This window comes from Micromesistius poutassou (genome assembly GCF_964030765.1).
Source record: "Micromesistius poutassou genome assembly, chromosome: 8".
Taxonomy (NCBI): Eukaryota; Metazoa; Chordata; class Actinopteri; order Gadiformes; family Gadidae; genus Micromesistius; species Micromesistius poutassou.
This window is the reverse complement of record NC_140278.1, coordinates 19,645,788-19,666,968: the sequence shown is the minus strand read 5'-3', so window position 1 is coordinate 19,666,968 and position 21,181 is coordinate 19,645,788. Positions and strand designations below refer to the sequence as shown.

General features: G+C 48.5%; 1 protein-coding gene across 1 annotated transcript in view; it reads left to right on the top strand.

Moving 5' to 3' along the window:
• LOC311350993 (glutamate receptor ionotropic, kainate 3-like) overlaps window positions 1-21,181 on the top strand; it is a gene marked incomplete at both ends in the record, with an annotated part of 74,794 nt that overhangs the window by 19,015 nt on the left and 34,598 nt on the right. Inside the window, 6 exons of the mRNA XM_084471081.1 lie at window positions 2,287-2,405; window positions 8,602-8,819; window positions 11,910-12,135; window positions 12,292-12,542; window positions 13,800-13,997; window positions 14,036-14,272. Coding sequence (XP_084327207.1) covers window positions 2,287-2,405; window positions 8,602-8,819; window positions 11,910-12,135; window positions 12,292-12,542; window positions 13,800-13,997; window positions 14,036-14,272 — 1,249 coding nt within the window. The remainder of the gene's footprint in view (window positions 1-2,286; window positions 2,406-8,601; window positions 8,820-11,909; window positions 12,136-12,291; window positions 12,543-13,799; window positions 13,998-14,035; window positions 14,273-21,181) is intronic.

Below are 21,181 nucleotides of genomic sequence, written 5' to 3'. Positions count from 1 at the left end.
GCGACAGCTAAAAGGAGATGTCAGAGCAGTGAATTATTAATGTTCGACTGAGGAGCGATCTGCTCTAACAGATTAAACGGATGTTGCTCGCTGACGATAGCAGAGCCTTTTGTTTTACATCAAACTAAATAACCTTTTAATCACTCATACGGTCAAACTATATTGGCACAAAGCTTTTCTTTTCTGCCTCCTTCTCAAAGGAGACGCATGAGAGCCTTGTTTCATTTGATCCAAACGTCCTCACCTCTCAGGCCACTGCCTGGGTCATCTGGTTGGATCTGCCACTGCCTCCTCCAGCGCTGGTCTTATGTCTCAGGGAACTTCACAAGGCTGTCAGAACCCTTATAACCACGTCAAGCAGTGTGAGTTAGGGTCTCCACAACGCTAGTGAGACCATCCACACGCCCCTCACCCAGGGCGGTCTGGGCTATGAGGCCCTGTCTGTAGGGGGTCTCCACAGGGGGCTGGGCGGTGCAGAGGTACCCTGCTAGTACAGTCGTCAGAGTATTCCACTTTGGCTTTTGTATCTGTTGCATTCCCTAACCCTATGTCACATCCAAAGAAGAGTTTTTATTGCTAACCCTAACCCTATGTGACATCCAAAGAAGAGTTCTTAGTGATAACCCTAACCCTATGTGACATCCAAAGAAGAGTTCTTAGTGATAACCCTAACCCTATGACACATCCAAAGAACAGTTTTTATTGCTAACCCTAACCCTATGTGACATCCAAAGAAGAGTTCTTATTGCTAACCCTATGTGACATCCAAAGAAGAGTTCTTATTGCTAACCCTAACCCTATGTGACATCCAAAGGAGAGTTCTTATTGCTAACCCTATGTGACATCCAAAGAAGAGTTCTTATTGCTAACCCTTTGTGACATCCAAAGAAGAGTTCTTATTGCTAACCCTAACCCTATGTCACATCCAAAGAAGAGTTCTTATTGCTAACCCTAACCCTATGTCCTGTTCATTATGAATTACGTACTCTTTCAGTACTGAAATATAAAAATAATCTTGATATATATATTTAATCTATGCCATTTGTTATATAAAGATAACTTTTACTACGATTCACATTCAGGTAAATGTTGGCCCCTCTCCTCAACATTTTTATATTTAAATTGAAATGTTTAACTGTAAAGACACACTTAGGGTTTCAGTACCACGTCTAGAACACTGTGTCACCATTGAGGCAGAGTTTCCTTTGCTAAATGTGTTTTGGAAGGCTAGCAGGCTAATCATAGCTCCGCTCGTGGACAGCTGTCTGTGGAGAGGCTTCAACCCCACATTATCTGACGCCAGCACCATCCAATTTCACCAGCAGTGAGCGCTTTTGGGGAAAAAAGCATGGAAAAGTCACAAAATGCAGTTTGAAAAACTCTTCAACATCAGGGAGGGAAGAAGATGACATTTAACATGTCTTATCTCCGCTAGCGGGCCGGTGTTGAGGGATTCTTGGCGCGCGGTGGTGGATGTCTTTGCTACACACCAGAGATATTATAAAATTAAAGATCTGCTGATTTCTCTGCAGTCGTCGCTTAATGTATAAAATAGTTTGAACACATTTTTTGCCTTAAGTAAGATGAAGTGAGATATAATCGAAATAAACCATTGACTACGGTTACCAAATGGAAGATTGAATAGAGAACATTATTCCCTCAACTTTTTAAAAGGTAGCCTAAAGATGTCAACAGTTTTCCAACAAACTTTGAAAATGACTAAAGTGTCATTAATGTCATTCCCACGCTGGTGCTATGTTACATGTCATTCCCACGCTGGTGCTATGCTACGTATCATTCCCATGCTGCTGCTATGCTACGTATCATTCCCACGCTGCTGCTATGCTATGTGCCATTCCCACGCTGGTGCTATGCTACATGTCATTCCCATGCTGGTGCTATGCTACGTATCATTCCCACGCTGGTGCTATACTATATGTCATTCCCATGCTGGTGCTATGCTACATGTCATTCCCACTCTGATGCTATGCTACATGCTATGTGCCATTCCCACGCTGGTGCTATGCTACGTGTCATTCCCATACTGGTGCTATACTACATGTCATTCCCATGCTGGTGCTATGCTACATGTCATTCCCACTCTGATGCTATGCTACATGCTACGTGTCATTCCCACGCTGATGCTATGCTACATGCTACGTGTCCCCTCTTCTTCAAACCCCTCCTCCGCCTCATCCAGACATTGATCCAGACATGACGTCCTTCATTAATTGGCCTCAGGGTCCAGAACAAAGAGCATGTGTTCAGTGTTGTCTCCTGCTGCAGGTTCAGCCCCTATGAGTGGTACGATGCCCACCCCTGTAACCCCGGCTCCGACGTGGTGGAGAACAACTTCACGCTCTTCAACAGCTTCTGGTTCGGAGTGGGGTCCCTGATGCAGCAAGGTACGGCAGCCTTGGGCCTTCTGTCCAAATCTATCCTCTTATCCTCCCTCCCCTTTACCTCCTGTCCTACTCCCCCACAACCCCTCCCCCACCTCCTTTCCCTCCTCTCCCTCCTCTCCCTCCATCACCTCCTCCTGTACCTCCACCTCTCCGGCTGTCTGCTGTCAGCCCCCTCCGCCCTGCTCGGAGACAGAGATGCGGAGCTGTCAGCAGCGAGTGCGGAGCTCAGCCCTACAAGACAGGAGCGGGTTGTTGTGCCTCCCCCACTGCTGGCTGGGGGCGGGGTGTCAAGCAGTTGTCAGAGGTTGTCAGGTGTGGAAGGGAAGAGATCGCTGTGTTTGTTTCTCCATCATAACCCCGGTGGATCCACCGCGCTACAGAGAGATAGGGCCTGGGATCATGTCTGACTAATGTCAGCTGCTTGATACACCAGGAGCAGCCACAGTGAGGCTAGCATAGCTCGAGGCTAGTTTAAGGTTAGGCTACGGTAGCATATGGCTCGTTTAGCATGAGGCTAGTGTAGCCTGATGCAAGTGTAGCATGAGGCAAGTGAATCAAGATGCTAGTTTAGCCTGGGGAAACTGTAGCATGATGCTAGAGAAGAGTGAGGCTAGCACAGCATGAAGCTAGTGTAGCATGAGGCTATTATAGCCTGGACTACTGTAGCAAGAGGCTAGGGTAGCATGAGGCTAGTGTATCCTGGGCTACTGTAGCATGAGGCTAGGGTAGCATGAGGCTGAGGTAGCATGAGGCTAGTGTAGCATGAAGCTACTGTAGCATGAGGCTAGGGTAGCATGAGGCTAGTGTAGCCTGGACTACTGTGGCATGAGGCTAGTGTAGCCTGGACTACTGTAGCATGAGGAAGGTGTAACATGAGGCTGAGGTAGCATTAGGCTAGTGTAGCATGAGGCTGAGGTAGCATGAGGCTAGTGTAGCATGAGGCTACTGTAGCATGAGGCTAGGGTAGCATGAGGCTTGTGTAGCATGAGGCTACTGTAGCATGAGGCTAGGGTAGCATGAGGCTTGTGTAGCCTGAACTACTGCATGAGGCTAGTGTAGCATGAAGCTAGTGTAGCATGAGGCTAGTGTTGCCCAATGCATTTTGAACTGCCCTGACCGGCTGTGGTCAAACTATATCAGTTCTAGCAAAATATCTAGCTATCTATATTAAAAACCCATCCATTAATTAATCTATCCGTCCATCTATCTCCAGTCCATACATCCATATACCTGTATATATTTATCTGTATGTGTTGCAGAGCTAGCTACCTGAAAGCGATGCTGGTAACAGAATACCTCGGGTCAAGCCGGTTATGTGATGCTGTGTCATATTTATAGTTTTCTCTGTAGCTCCACAGAAACAGAAGAACAGTCTGTGAATACAATCCTCAGTATTTCCTTTTAAAGGCGGTCCCCTTTTAAACCAGTGACGTTTTTTACGAGTGATTCTGTACGGCCTGTTATGAGATTATAACGCTTATGAGTCAGGCACTCCTGTTTAGCTCTGTCCTGGAAAAACAGAAACACTCAGTTGAGACAGGTGGTGGTGTAGCTTAGTAGCAGTTAGCGTTGCTGTTAGTGTAGCTTAGTGTCACTGCTTGACTGTAAAAAGGTTCAAACTCTCTCTAAGATGCCTCCATCTGGCTGGGTTGAAGTCAGCGCCCAAACACAGCAAGATAATGTTACTATTTTCCAGTCATATATATAAATATGTATGTTTATATATGTCTGTATATATATATATATATATATATATATATATATAAATATACTGTATATATATATAAAGAGTATCTATATTGTAAGTGTCGTTTTATTACCTTCCATTTCCTCATGAGACGGGTTTTTTTGAAGTGCTGTTAGTTTTCTCTAGTGTCTGAGGGGCTCTTAAGGGCCGCTGCTAATCCCTCCTACGCTCACCTGGGCCCCACTGAAGGGCCCTGCTGAAGGGCCCCACTTAAGGGCCGTAGCAGCAGACAGGAGGGGCCCTGAGCCGGCTCCGCCTGGAGGAGATGACAGCTTCGCTAGTGCTCCACCGGGCTAACCCTAGCACTCCACCATGCTAACGCTAGTGCTCCACCGAGCTAACGCTAGCTCTCCACCGTGCTAAAGCTAGCACTCCACCGTGCTAACGCTAGCGCTCCACCATGCTAACGCTAGCGCTCCACCATGCTAACGCTAGTGCTCCACCGTGCTAACGCTAGCGCTTCACCGTGCTAACACTAGCGCTTCACCGTGCTAACGCTAGCACTCCACCGTGCTAATGCTAGCGCTGGGGCTAGCAGCACGGTACCGCGGTGTAGCGGCATACAGGAGAGGAGGCACAGTGAGGAGAGAGGAGAGGAGGAGCAGGAGGAGGCACAGTGAGGAGAGAGGAGAGGAGGAGCAGGAGAAGGCACAGTGAGGAAAGAGGAGATGAGGAGCAGGAGGAGGCACAGTGAGGAGAGAGGAGAGGAGGAGCAGGAGGAGGCACAGTGAGGCGAGAGGAGATGAGGAGCAGGAGGAGGCACAATGAGGCGAGAGGAGCAGGAGGAGCAGGAGGTGCCGTGGTTCTCAGCTGACAGACCTGGAGAAGCGCGGTGTTCAGCAGATGTAGCGTAGCGCTAACATCTAACCCTAACCCTAACCCTGAACACTGGGCTCAGTATTCTGCTGGCGTGGTGGACCAGCCCCCCCACGCTCTGGACACCACAGGATGGCTAGTCTCCTCCTCACACATGGACCTGAGAACAATCCCCTGGATTATCTGCTGAAGGCCAGGCTACAGGCTACCGGCTACTGGCTACAGGCTACCGGCTACACGCTACCGGTTACAGGCTTCAGGCTACCGGCTACCGGCTTCAGGCTACCGGCTACAGGCTATCGGCTACCGGCTACACGCTACCGGCTACACGCTACCGGCTACAGGCTTCAGGCTACCGGCTACAGGCTACCGGCTACAGGCTATCGGCTACCGGCTACACGCTACCAGCTACCGGCTACACGCTACCGGCTACAGGCTTCAGGCTACCGGCTACCGGCTTCAGGCTACCGGCTACCGGCTACAGGCTTCAGGCTACCGGCTACCGGCTTCAGGCTACCGGCTACCGGCTACAGGCTACCGGCTACCGGCTACAGGCTTCAGGCTTCAGGCTTCAGGCTACCGGCTACTGGCTACAGGCTACAGGCTACAGGCTACAGGCTACCGGCTACCGGCTTCAGGCTACCGGCTACCGGCTACACGCTACCGGCTACAGGCTTCAGACTTCAGGCTACTGGCTACCGGCTTCAGGCTACCTGCTACCGGCTACAGGCTACCGGCTACACGCTACCGGCTACAGGCTTCAGGCTTCAGGCTACCGGCTACCGGCTACCGGCTACAGGCTACAGGCTACAGGCTTCCGGCTACAGGCTACAGGCTAACGGCTTCAGGCTACCAGCTACCGGCTTCAGGCTACCAGCTACAGGCTACCGGCTACCAGCTACTGGCTACCGGCTTCAGGCTACCGGCTACAAGCTACTGGCTACTGGCTACAGGCTACCGGCTACAGGCTTCAGGCTACCGGCTACAGGCTACCAGCTACAGGCTACAGGCTACAGGCTACCGACTACAAGCTAAATTATGGCTTTTGTTCTGTCCATTACTTGATCATTTGTTTTCAATAGCTCCCCAAATGACTGAAAAGCAGTTATAGTAGTGCATTTTGCACATTATCTCTTCATTCATGGTTTGATGCTAAATGTATGGGAGAGGTTTCCTTGACAGTGGTGTTGGTGCTCCTCCCCACCGGTGTGTTTCCCCTGGTGTGTACTTTGTGTTGCCCTGGTGTGTACTTTGTGCTACCCTGGTGTGTACTTTGTGTTTTCCCTGGTGTGTACTTTGTGTTTCCCCTGGTGTGTACTTTGTGTTGCCCTGGTGTGTACTTTGTCAGGGCGTCGTGGACGCAGTCGTCTCACGCTGCCGCCGCCAAGCGTTGTGACAGCCGCTGAAATGGAAGCGTTTGGTTTGATGGCGGCAGCCGAGGCCAACAACACATGAAGGCTGGCAGCTCGTCCAGAGTCACAGACCTCGGAGGAAACACCACAAACACTCCGACAGGAAGCCGGGCTGTCACAACAAACACGAGTCCCCATCATAACCCACGGAGGGCTGTGAAACCGGAGGGAACACGGTGGATCCAACACAGGAACACACTGTCATTCAGGCATGCTTCATTAGCTGCCATTGTAAAGCCACGTGTAAATGTGGCTAAAACGGTTAGCTGAGTCCTGACGACGTCAAACGTTACAGACAGGAAGGGTCCTACTGAGGTCAGAGTTCGGCCCAGGATTTGTCCCGATGATGTCAGAGTACAGCCCAGGATTTGTCCCGATGATGTCAGAGTGGCAGACAGGAGGTTTCCTGGTGATGCCAGTGTGAGATGCTAGCAGGAGAAAGAGAAGACATTTTATTTTTCAATCTCCCGAGTCAAAGGAAAAGTGAAATGACTTTCAGAAGAGAGTTAGAAAGCTATCAGAGCAGCGCTAGGCCGCCACACAGAACCTCCAGACCAACGTAAAGCTTTCATATCACCACTCAACATGAAGGGAATTTGATTTATTCTTCTCTAGAAAATAGTTTTCTCTGAGATAGAGTATCCTTGGTGCAGTTGTACATGAGCAGTGATACCTCTGAAGCAAGGTGATAACTAACGATAAGCATAATAATTATAATCAGACTTCATAGTGATACAACATATTATGGTACAAAGAGGGACTAAAACATAATCTTGCTTGCAGACTATATTACATTTGTGCTGAACAGTATCTCATCTCATCTCATCTCCTCTTCATAGACTCACCTTAACCCTACTCCTCTCTCCTCCTCCACCTGGAGAAGACGGTGCCAGGTGGAGGAGGAAGAGGAGTCTTGGCCTAAATAATCTCTGGAAGGACATTTATGTTACAGGAGACACACGTCCTTCTGTAGTGAAAACCTAAAGCATATTGATGTGCTTTTGTTTTGTTCTTCAAGGAAAAAACCGAAAGCATATTGACAGGCTTTTATTTTGTTCTTCAAGGAAAAAACCGAAAGCATATTGACGGGCTTTTATTTTGTTCTTCAAGGAAAAAACCTAAAGCATATTGACGTGCTTTTATTTTCTTGGCACTCCACGTCCAATCTGCTGTGTATCTGTTAGAGCGCGGCAGTGCCAATGTTCTCTGCTGACAACAGTATTTTATAGCGTGAGCGTGGATTCACTCAGCCGCGCGTGGTCCTCTCTCTCTCTCTCTCTCTCTCTCTCTCTCTTTCTCTCTCTCTCTCTCCGCCGGCAGGGCGAGCCGGTCTCGGAGAGGGCGTTGTGCCGCTGTCTCAGGCCTTTGTGAAAACACAAAGGACGAATCCAATCAAATTTAGCGAGGAGGTTAAAACCTGACCACTCACACCCCCACCCCCAACACTTCCCCCAGTGGGCTGGTTACTCTTCAGAATTGGCCTCATAAATCTTCCGTGTAGAGGAGAGGAGGGCGAGGAACCCAAGGGCATGTTAGAGGTTGTCAGAAAGCAGAGCTAAAGTAACTTTGACACCTCCACACAGTCGGGGACACCGTAAACACTACTCTGATATCCCCGTGCAGACACTGAAGCTCTACCACACCGAGCACAACACAGCATCAGTGAACTGAACCACATGCAACACAGTAAAACACATGGTGAACAGCAATCAACATGGAGGAAGACATGCCTTTACAACATTGGCATAAGAGAGAGACCGTTTCAAACAGGGCGTTTGTTCCACCTGAGAGAGGGAGCATCTGGTTGGGCGGTTCCTGACCCCGGCCTTGTGTCAGCGTCTGATTGGGCGGCTCCTGACCCCGGCCTTGTGCCTGGTGCTCTCCCATCTGATTGGGCGGTTCCTGACCCCGCCTGGTGTCTGGTGCGTCTGATTGGGCGGTTCCTGACCCCGCCTTGTGTCTGGTGCGTCTGATTGAGCGGTTCCTGACCCCGCCTTGTGTCTGGTGCGTCTGATTGGGCGGTTCCTGACCCCGCCTTGTGTCTGGTGCGTCTGATTGGGCGGTTCCTGACCCCGCCTTGTGTCTGGTGCGTCTGATTGGGCGGTTCCTGACCCCGCCTTGTGTCTGGTGCGTCTGATTGGGCGGTTCCTGACCCCGCCTTGTGTCTGGTGCCTCTGATTGGGCGGTTCCTGACCCTGCCTTGTGTCTGTGCCCTCCCCAGGTTCAGAGCTGATGCCCAAGGCCTTGTCCACCAGGATCATCGGGGGGATCTGGTGGTTCTTCACCCTGATCATCATCTCCTCCTACACCGCCAACCTGGCCGCCTTCCTCACCATTGAGAGGATGGACTCGCCCGTGGAGTCTGCAGACGACATCGCCAAGCAGACTCGCATCGACTACGGCGTGGTCAAGGACGGTGCCACCATGACCTTCTTCAAGGTGAGCACCACAGGGTCCATGTTGTTTAACGTTGAGACAAATAAACTTTATATACACAGCGCTTTTCCTACAAAGTGCTGAACAAGGGAAATTACATATTACACAATAGGAACCAGTCATTTGTTTAAAAGAAGAAACCAGGAGAGACGACCCGCTACTTGATTAGGAGAAAGCCCCACTGAAGAGGTGTTGTTTGTTTAAAGATGTCGTTTGAACATATTGACAGAGTACACACTTGGCAGACTGTTCCAGAGAGGAGAAGCAGAAAATTGATTGCAAATTTAATCCAGACCAATAAAAAAAGACAATGATGATGATGGACTTTTCCCCTAGTTTGATTGTGTTTCCCGGGTTCAAAACATTTATATTTCATGGTGAAAATGAACTTGTGTAAATATGAGAATCCCCCATACTATTCCTCTCTTCACAGAAAACTTTCCCTCTCCTTACAGTGAGCCTGCTGGCCCCCCAAAAAGAATCAATACCCAGTGAATATATGTATGTGAGCTACAGTATAGAGCTAATCCCCCAGTCAGAGCATTCTGCTGCTCCTACCCTTCTCCACAGCGTTTGAACTTCTTCCCCCATAATGATTTTTTTATTTCAAACTTTCAGCTTTGGCCTGCAGGGTTTTGACGTATTTTTTTATTATTTCTGGATTTGCCTCAGATGCTCCTGTTGTTTTTGCTGAATAACTCTGCGCAAATCCACCGTTTTCTGGGAAGGACAAAGATAATGCACATTCCTGTGGAAGTTCCGGCATGCTGACGGAGTATTCTGAGGCAGTGGATAGCATGTTTGTTTACAAGCTAACTCTGGGATGGTATTTGTATGTAAATGTTTGACTCGCTGTACCGCATACTATTTTTCTATTCTATTTTTCTATTTTTATTCTATATATATTCTTATTCCTACCAGGATTCCACTCTGTATCAAACATATACAGGAGAAAAAGATAGCTATACATCTTGATATACATGTGAGCAGAATGAAAATAAATATAGATGAACCCCCGGCCTCTCTCTGGTCCTCATCCTCACTACTATATAAAGATACACTAACCCCCGGCCTCTCTCTGGTCCTCATCCTCACTACTATATAAAGATACACTAACCCCCAGCCTCTCTCTGGTCCTCATCCTCAATACTATATAAAGATACACTAACCCCCGGCCTCTCTCTGGTCCTCATCCTCACTACTATATAAAGATACACTAACCCCCAGCCTCTCTCTGGTCCTCATCCTCACTACTATATAAAGATACACTAACCCCCGGCCTCTCTCTGGTCCTCATCCTCACTACTATATAAAGATACACTAACCCTGGCCTCTCTCTGGTCCTCATCCTCACTACTATATAAAGATACACTAACCCTGGCCTCTCTCTGGTCCTCACCGTCTACTGTATGATGAAGAACCTAACCCCATGGTCTGAATCAACTAACCCCCCATTCTGAATCCACTAACCCCCTGGTCTAACCTGTATACCCAGACTGGTGAGGACACTAACCTTCTGGTCTAACCTGTATACCCAGACTGGTGAGGACACTAACCCCCTAGTCTAACCTGTATACCCAGACTGGTGAGGACACTAACCTTCTGGTCTAACCTGTGTACCCAGACTGGTGAGGACACTAACCCTCTAGTCTAACCTGTGTACCCAGACTGGTGAGGACACTAACCTTCTGGTCTAACCTGTGTACCCAGACTGATAAGGACACTAACCTTCTGGTCTAACCTGTGTACCCAGACTGGTGAGGACACTAACCTTCTGGTCTAACCTGTGTACCCAGACTGGTGAGGACACTAGGACGCTCAGTTTGTCATGGCCTGACTCTATATGACAAATCAAAATATCACGTTTCTGGCCGCCCTGAGCCCTATAAGTAGCTAAATGTTACACAGCTTCATTAATGTCACAACAACATACCTGATTAGAGCTACTTAAGCCAGAAAATGTGAATGGCAATCCATTCATTCGGTTCATAAATTCATCAATATAAAGGCATGGAGTCCATCTTGTTTCGCACTTCAGCACATTGCCAAATATGAGTCCAGCGCATTTGGTTTGTTCCTCCACTCACTCATTACCAGGCTGCTCTGAGACTTGTTTGGTTTCTCCCTCCCTTGGCCTTTAAACGTTACCAGAGATGGCCACTCTGAGATTTGTTTCCTTTGATTTGACGCGGTGTGATTGTGACCCTCTTTTGAAACGGCGTGACCACATATCCTGATAGCAGGGGAATGGAGGCCGGGGGCCCACTTAGTACACACAACAATAGACAATCATGTTAGTTCAACCACAGACTGAAGATCACGATGGCTAATCAACTGAAATAAGTCCTTCTATTGGCTGAGTGTTTTAAAGATGGGTTTGGATCAGTAAAACAGACTTTATATTACCAGGGGGTCGTTCAAAGTGTTTTTCTGGATCAAACTTTGTGATGGAGAAGAGATTTTCCCCTTGGAGGGTCAGTCCATTTGGAAGAGGTCTATGAATGTTTGCTATAACACCTTCAGTGGTCTGGTCGCCATGGCAGCCGGGCCGAGAGAAGATCCAAGAGAATATTTTCAATCTTTTCTGAAACATGGTTCTACCCTCTTGCTTTTATCTGACATCATTTTTCAGAGGTTGTAATATTTGTGTTCTAATTCTATGTTTTTATGTTAATTTATCCTTTTAATCTCTTATTGTATTGCTTTAAATTTGACCTTGATGCATATCCTGATTGTCCCTACGTATCTTCAACATATTTTTCTCTCTACAAAAGGGACTGTCTGAGATTGTCTCTGTTTTTGAAAGGTGCTTTATTAAAGATCCCATGACATGCCACCAGGTGTGGTGTGATTAGCCGTTACAAGCCGTTTTGAAAATCTGTCTCTAGTGACATCACAGGTGGGCGTGTCCACCTAGATGTGTGACGGATAGATGAGCAACGTTTGCTACAGTCCACTGGGTAGGCAGGTAGACTGATCTATCCAGCACACATCTAGGTGGACACGTCCACCTGTGATGTCATAAGATCTCCCACAAGTTATGAGGATACAGAGCTCCTCCTCTGAAGCGTTGTCCATGGTTTTCCCCACCAGAAGTCCAAGGTGTCCACATTTGAGAAGATGTGGGCGTTCATGAGCAGCAAGCCGAGCTCGTCGCTGGTCAAGTCCATCGAGGAGGGCATCCAGCGGGTGCTGCGCTCCGACTACGCCCTGCTGATGGAGTCCACCACCATCGACTACATCACCCGCCGCAACTGTAACCTCACGCAGGTGGGCGGCATCATCGACAGCAAGGGCTACGGCGTGGGCACGCCCCTCGGTGAGACCACTCAGCCAATCGGCATGCTCTATATTCACACGCAAGCCGGAACCAAATGTGGAATCAGAACCCGGGGTGGAACCCGAGATAGGAGCAAGGAGAACAAGGTTCTTCCGAGGAGCCATCACCGTCATCTCACTCTGTGTCGGGTTTCAGGATCCCCCTACAGGGACAAGGTGACCATCGCCATCCTGAGCATCCTGGAGGACGGCCGGCTGCACATGCTGAAGGAGAAGTGGTGGAGCGGCACCAGCTGCCAGGGGGAGGAGCGGCGGGAGAGCGGCCCCATGGGCATCCAGAACCTGGGCGGCATCTTCATCGTGCTGGCCTCCGGCCTGGTGCTGTCCGTGTTCGTGGCCATCGCAGAGTTCGTCTACAAGCTGAGGAAGACGGCCGAGCGCGAGCAGGTAGACGGTCTCCCCGCAAGCTCACCACGAGGGTAGACTCACCATGACTCCTCCTGCATGAAGCAGATCCTCATTAAGTCCTAGTGGACGATGAGGTAAAGCACAATGTAGTAGGTCACATAGTGGGCTGTAGGTTACATAGTGGATGATAGGTCACATAGTGGACTGTAGGTTACATAGTGGACTGTAGGTTACATAGTGGACTGTAGGTTACATAGTGTATGATAGGTTACATAATGGATGATAGGTTACATAGTGGACTGTAGGTTACATAGTGGATGATAGGTTACATAGTGGACTGTAGGTTACATAGTGGATGATAGGTTACATAGTGGAGTCCACTATTAACCTACAGTCCACTATGTAACATATCATCCACTATGTGGACGATGTAGTAGATCTACTGCATCATGCATCTACATGCATCATATATATATATATATATATATTGCAGGATAGGGTTGCGATACTAGAGGATAATGACAGATGAAGTGAACATTAATTGAATTAGGCTCCAGCAGGACATAAGTCGTGTTTAATCCCACTCTGAGCAGGAAGCAGGGAGCGTTCCTCCGTAGCATCGCAGCCTTTCTGTTCAGCCGTGACAGGAAAGGATTTGCGTGACTCTGACTAATCCCAGGAACTTGGCCGCGATAACACAACTTATTTTAAAAGCATTCATTGCAAATTGGAGCATATGAAATTAATCCATTATTAGTCACTGCAAATGTCAGGAGAGCAAATCAGATCTCCCATTGGTGGAATCACAGGCCTACATCTGTGGCTCGCTCGTTAGTGCTTGTTTGTGTTTGTGTAGGTGTTTTTGTGTGTGTGTGTGTGTGTGTGTGTGTGTAGTTTGTGTGTGGGTGTGTGTGTGTGGTTTGTGTGTGTGTGTGTGTGTGTGTGTGTGTGTGTGTGTAGTTTGTGTGTGGGTGTGTGTGTGGTTTGTGTGGGTGTGTGTGTAGTTTGTGTGTGGACTTAATGACTCACAAACAACATGCAAATACACACACAGACAAAAGATGCACACAGAGAAAAAGTTGGATGTACACACTCACAAGAAAACATGTGAAATATGTGAAACACGTAAAACATGTGAAACGTGTAAACAACAGAAGAAGGGCCATGAAGGACTCAGCGGCGCTGTCCCGTGACGCCGTCGCTCCACTTCCTGTCCGACGGTATGAAGCTAAGGCCGCCCTCCTCCTCCCTCTCTCCCCTCCCCCCTCCCTCTCTCGCCCTCCCCCTTACGCCCAGAGGTCTTTGTGCAGTGCCATGGTGGACGAGATCAGACTGTCCTTCACCTGCGAGAGGCGTGTCAAACACCGAGCCCCTCCCCCTCCTCCTCCGCCGCCACCACCGCCGAGCAAGATGGACGCCGTGATCAACATGCACACGTACAGCGACCGGCGACTCCCGGGAAAGGACCTGACCTGCAGCCCTGGGAGGAGCCACGTGTTTCCGTGACGACCGGCCCACCGCTGCCCGGGAAGGCCCTCCTGCTGAGCCGGCTGCCGTTCTCCTCGGAGCCCCGCGACAACGGCCTGGACCTGCCCCGCTTCATCTCCCATGGCGACCACCACGGCCCCCTCTCCGTCTCCCACGGCGACCACCACGGCCCCCTCTCCGTCTCCCACGGCGACCACCACGGCTCCCTCTCCATCTCCCACAGCAACATGAGCACCCTAACCAAGCACGGGCAACTCAAGATGGCCGCCTCGGCAACACAGGTATGACCTCCCCCACCCCCCCGCCTCCGTCTTCCCTCTCCCTTCCCTCCCTCCCTCCCCCCTCCCCATCCCCCTCCCTCCCTCCTCCCTCCCTCCCTCCCTCCCCCCTCCCCCTCCCCCTCCCTCCCCCATTCCTCCCTCCTCCCTCCCCTCTCCGTCTCCCCCTCCCTCCCCTGCTCCATCACAGCGGGACGCGGTGGCCAGAGGCGGGACTCTCCCTGACCGTCCGACTTCCTGTCTGATGTTTACGTGTGGGCACACACAAACCCAACAGTGAGTTAGAACCGCTGCCGGAACCTTCAGAACCAACACAGGAACCATTAGAACCAACACGAGAACCATTAGCACCAACACAGGAACCATTAGAGCCGACCACAGGAACCCTGAGCACAGGGTCGGGTGAGTCAGAGAGGAGGCGTGTTCTGGACGCGGTGAAAGGCGGAGCAATAACAGACACACGAGGACGCCACACAGCACATTCAACATGAACCCTTTTGGAGACACGAGCGACCGGACGTCTGAGGCAGCAGAGGGGGAGAAATACCTCAGTGTTGTCCGCCGACCCACGGCCGACTTTGAGACAGAAGAGCCATGTTTGACGGAAGCCATTTTGTCAAACATGGCGCAGACTTTGGAGACGTTAATAATTACCGGTAGGATCCATTCAACAGTGAACAGTGTCGAAACGACAGACCTTCCATAGAAGGATTGATTCAAGGTTTGAAATGTATCTACAAAAATAATAAGAGTTATCTTATGTTGTACAATATCATCTTATGTAATTCTGTGTTGGTGTTGGGGCAGAATCATTTTAACAAGACTGCATTAGAAGTTTGCCTTCATTGTGGGTTGATTTTCTTGTTTTCTTTTACTGTTATAAAATCTTGGTCCAAGTAAAGTACAATTGCCAAAGATGACCTTTTAGCAGAACTTTTCTACCTGGATCGCGGCCCGTCTCCCTGGTCCCATCAGACACAGCGTCCGGGCTGAAGCGCTGACTGGGCACTCACGCTCACACCCAATTCATCAATGTAACAACGTAACGCACATGCCCGTATGCATACAACCACTGATGATGGGAACCATGATGGTGGTGAGGATGATGATGGGGACGATGATGATGATTATGATAACTATGGAAAAAAGGGTACAACTCACATAACAATAGGGAACAACTGAAGCAAATCCGCAAACTTCTAACAGAAGCCCAGCGGTTGACTGTCAGAGGACCACTGCGTTAAGGCTCAGAGGCACTGCGGTAGGTGTCTGGAAGCTGTCGATGGAGTCCTTGACAGGTTTTAAATAGACCTCACAAATGGTCCCAGTGTTCAGCAACACCTGTCCCCAGCGACCAATCAACAAGCAGGTCCTCTTACCCTCCAGACCATTCTAGCATTATACTATTACGAGTACTTTTACTAGCATTACTAGCATTACTAGTATTACTAGCATTACTAGTATTAGTAGTATTACTAGTATTACAGTTCATATTGGTGCCCCTTATCAGCCAATGGGTTTGCTTGTCACATTGATCTGAAGGATGAATTGCGCTCTCATTTTGATTTTACTGTATTTTGGTTCAAAGGCAGCGTCAGGTTTTTTTAAGTTTCTGAATTCTGGTTCCGTAGAAGTTTTGAGTCTATATTAACAGACAGAACAAACCTCTGTGAGGTTAAGACTTAAACCTAAACCACTCTAAAAGTCGTGACTTAAACCGTCACAATCAGTAAGTCAATACTAAGTCAGTCAAGATGGAAGAGATGGTCAGTTGAAAGAGTTTGAGATGTTTATGTGAAGACTGCTTTCTTGATTTTTTTTAATTAAGAAAAAGTCCTGCCTTTTAAGTCAAGACAACTAGGTTATGCCTTTTAAGTCAAGAATATCTCCTATCTTATAAGTTAGTACAACTTAGTCATATCTTTACGTCAAGAATATGTCCTGACTTAAAATTTAAGACCACTTTGTCATACCTTTTAAGTCAAGAATATTTCCTGCCTTTGAAATCAAGAAAACTACTGAAGTTCTGCTTTTTAAGGCAAGACTACGATGTCATGTCTTTTAAGTAAAAATGTCTTTATTCTTCATTTTAAGTCAATACTAATACGTAATGATTTTTAAGTTGAGACTTTGTCATGCCTTTTAAGTTAGAACCACTTTGTCATGCCGTTTAAGTCAAGAAAACTGTCTGCTTAGGATGACAATGTCATGCCTTATAAGTCAAAACTGCTGTTTCCTGACTTAAGTTAGTCCTGTTTTTTAAGTCAAGACTAAGTCCTGCCTTTTACGTCGAGAGGTTGTGTATTAATAATAATATCAGCTGCCTATTATTCAAGGTAAACCCAATGTGTGTGAAAACTGATCACCTGGTCCAGTGTAAATTGGTTACTGTATAAATGTTAATTCCCTTCTGCAGAGTAGAGTATATAGATACAAATGAGCAGAACAAAATGTATTTTGCTAAATTTTTACTGTTAAATGCATTCAGTTTGTTTGAAAGTCGTGGCATCAATTATTTTACTTTCAAAAGATTTGAACGGACCTCCTTCCTCCAATGTCTCAGTCCTATTCTGTGTTAATTTATTGGAAATACAATAGATTATATTATATTCTAATGGACTATGACCATTAACAAGGGAAAGTATATGTAAATCTCTTTTATCACGCCTAATATCTTTCTAAGAGTGACCTAGTCCGTGGTTCCCGGTCCCTTTAGTGTAGGCTTTGTTTGGTAGCCATGTCCCTGGGAGCCAGTAGATCTTTAGCTGGTTTGTTGTTCCCCTATAGTACTTTTTTTACCCCCTTCTGGACCTCTTGGGCCCCGGGCTGCCCGGGCCCCCGGCCCCCTGTGTCCACCTCTGTAATGTGTGCAACGTAACTTAAGAAAATGTGTTTTTTGAAATGATTTGAGATCAAGACAGGGTCTGGGTTATGCTGAGTCAATCAGCTCTAATCCTGGGTTTGGAAATGGTTTGTTTAGTTTGTTCCTGTCCTTAACGAATGTGAACGAGGTCATCTGATGCTGAAGGGGTCCGGAGTGTGATGCAGTGTTCTGCTCCGGCCACTATGGATGAGTTTCAGGCCTTTTGAACGTGTTTAGTTTGTGTTCACAGCTGGTGGTTCAGAGACGACCAGAAGGTCAGAGTCCGAGATGGAAACCTTCTATCCAGGTTCTCGCTGTGAAAACGCCCACACTTTCTATGAATATAGTTTTTGTAAGGTTTTGTAAAAAATCCGAAAGATTTTGTTTTCCTAGTAACTATATGTCGTAAGAAAACATAGAGGACCCTACGTTCAAGTTGAAACACCAGGACACGCAAAATACTATGAAGCTATTGAATTATTTCCTTTTGACACACTGTGAATAATTCAATTGTACAGTTTGCTGTATGGGTTATATGAAGTTTGAAATAAAAAAATACAAACTATAATTCCAGCGTGACTTGGCGTGTGTTTCTAGTTTTAAAATACCTTTTATACTATAGTAGCGAGTATTTGTAGGAGCATGTGTTGACTGGTGTGTGTGTGTGTGTGTGTGTGTGTGTGTGTGTGTGGGAAGGTTCACTATCTCCTCATCGATAGATCCCTTCACAGACAGACAGAGAGGGAGGGATGGAGGAGGGGAGAGGGGTGGGGGGGGGGAGGGGTGGGGGGGAGAGGGTAAAGAGGGGAGGGGGGGGGAGAGTGGTGGGGGGGAGAGAGGGGTGGGGGCAGAAGGGATGGATGGAGGGAGAGGAGCCAGGCCAAATGAAGAGAGATGTGAGGGGGCCAGGAGGGGGGAGAGGGGGGAGAGGGGGGGGATTGTGCAGTGAAGCAAAAGAAGGACGATGGTGTGAGAATATGAAGAGGCCGGAGAAAATGAGAAAAATGGAAATGATCTGGAGAAGAATACCCAGGATACACCAGGAGAATACCCAGAATACACCAGGAGAATGCCCAGAATACACCCCGAGAATACCCAGAATACACCAGGAGAATACCCAGGATACACCAGGAGAATACCCAGAGATAGAGATACCTGCGGGGAGAGAGAGAGAAGTTGAATAGATGATGGATTTATGGATTATGATAAGCATGTAGAATATAATCCAGGCACAGATACTGATGTAAAGTTAGACCCAGCTCAGCTCCCTGCTAAACCTCCCAGGAACATTTGAAGGGATTCACCTGTTATTACAATCAATGCCACAGGTTGCAGTTAGGACTGTTTAAATGTTAGCTTCATGTGTTTTAGTGGATCTAGAATTCATCTAAATGACACTGCTGTGCATTCAGAACACAAGGTATTGAGCTGAATATTTAAACCTTATTTAGCGTTTATGTAGCTGTGAAGCGTTGTGCAGTGATGTAGCATTGTGTAGCTGTGAAGCATTGTATAGTGATGTAGCATTGTGTAGCTGTGAAGCGTTGTGTAGCTGTGTAGTGTTGTGCAGCGACGTAGCGTTGAGCAGCGATGTAGCTTTGTCTAGTGATGTAGCGATGTCGCTATGTTGTGTAGCGATGTAGCCATGTTGTGTAGCGATGGCGGGCTGTACCTCATTCATATTTAAATAGCGGACGGCCTCAGCCAACCAGCCGAGGTTGTTGGCAGCTCGTCCCGGTGCCAGCGGAGGCTGCTGGGGCTTCTATACTGAGTCTTTGTTTAAAAGAGAAACAGGAAACAGCTGTTGGGAATGCGGAGGAATCAGCGTTGGCAGCGGCGGACCGAGGCTTTGCTAAACAGCCTGCGTGTCGTGTGAACACACATGGAGGACGCTGGCGTGTGGCCAGACGCTCCCCCCTCCTACAGCATATGGTTCCTCTGTTTCATTGGCTCTTATGGAGGTGCTGCTGGAGGCTGACCAGTAGCAGGTTATGCTGCCTATCATACGCCATTGATTCACATCACTTTAATATTCAGCCAGATCCACACATGAATATCATGTCCATCTGCACAGTGACACACGATTCCAGACTTTAAATTTGATCCACGTTTGTGTTGACGTTGGACCTTCAAGTCCAGCATTGTTTAATAAACACACACCGTTCACATTGAACACACACTCACCCCCCTCTCCACTCCAGTGGCTTCTTTTAGGGGACTCTGCCGCTGGATAGAGACCCCTTCTCCTTCACAGGACGTCTGACTTTCTTGAAGATGAACTTGTAAACAAAGCCGTAAACTTAATGCAGGATTATAAAGAGTCTTAACGCGGCCGTAAACACGCTAGAGGCCATCCGGTCTGAAGTGGTATTATCTACTCGATGGCTCGCCGTTCCACTGCTCTGGTTAAATAGCCGTGCGTTTTAATAGGTGGTAAAATATTGATTCACGGCTGCTATTGTGTCCCTTGTTGTCGTTAATGGTCCACGAGGTTTGCTTTACGTACATTTTATAAAGCTTGACTTCGTGTTAATGTTTAAATGTAATCAAATTACACGATCACCTCATTAGCATCTCTACTTCCTGGCGGCTGTGGACCACGGCTGGGCCTGCTGGGAGCTAACCGCTGGAGCTAACTGGTGGAGCTAACGCCTCTTGCACACTAGCTCCATCAACGGACGCATCTCATTGACTTTGCATGGGGCGCCCTCAAAATGCATTGTGGGTCCGTCCATCAAGTCGGCTCCGTGGCCTGCGTCAAAAGTTGAGAAATGTTCAACTTTTTCGGGAAGCGACGGATCCGTCGGCCAATCAGATAGTGGTTATGCAAATACACTAGTGTGCCGCTACTTGGACTCTGTCCAATGAAATCGTCTTTGTGATACAACCCACCATGGAAATGTCAAAAAGCCGGCCGGCTGTGGGGGATTTAAGAATGGATTTAATGGATTTAAGAATTGGGCGATTGCTGTGGGACACGTACAGGGGAAACACTCTCCTTGCGACTACGGGATCCATTTAGCAATAACAACAACAAGCAGGAAGATGCAGGAAAAAGCCGGCTTTATAACGCCTGGTGCAAGGAGAGCGCAAGGAGAGTGTTGCCCCTGTACGTGTACAGCGATTTGATTGGCGGCAGGCTGCGTCCACAAAGACTACTCCCCCATACGTCAGACACGCCCTCGCCCATCCGTCGACTGACGGAGGTAGTGTGAATGAGGCATACCTGCTGGAGCTAACCGCTGGAGTTAACTGCCGGAGCTAGCTGGTGGAGCAAGCTGGTGGCCTGTTGGACTGCTGAAGAACAGCACAGGGCTGTCAGTCAAGCTCCTCATTTAGCCATGGGCAGCGTGGTGAGGAGGTACGATGCAGTGCTCAGAGAACAACAACACAAGCTGTCCATGAGCAAGGCACTCAAACCTGACAACACGAGAGCACGCCGCTGCTGAGATATGTATCAAGAGGGTGTATGAACAGGGGGGAACGGGTGAAGTGAGGCACACAAACGGTCTCACACACACACACACACACACCCCCACCCCCCCCCCCCCACACACACACACACACACACACCAGGTCTGTGGTGTGAGGGAGACAGGAGCAGGTTAGTGAGGAGCAGGTTGAGGAGCAGGTTGAGGAGCAGGTTGAAGAGCAGGTAGAGGAGCAGGTTAGTGAGGAGCAGGTTGAGGAGCAGGTTGAGGAGCAGGAGCAGTGAAGAGCAGGTAGAGGAGCAGGTTAGTGAGGAGCAGGTTGAGGAGCAGGTTGAAGAGCAGGTAGAGGAGCAGGTTAGTGAGGAGCAGGTGGTAAATGAGGAGCAGGTTGAGGAGGAGCAGGCGGTAAATGAGGAGCAGGTTGAGGAGGAGCAGGCGGTAAATGAGGAGCAGGTTGCGGTGGCGGTTGGTGCCGTTGTGGGAAGTCCTTCAAAGTCTCCCCTCGACCCCCGGGCAGCATACTAATGAGGTCATCAATAAGAGACAACAGCTGCTCAGAGAGGGAGGGAGGAAGAGAGAGAGAGAGAGAGAGAGAGAGAGAGAGGGGGGGGGGGGGAG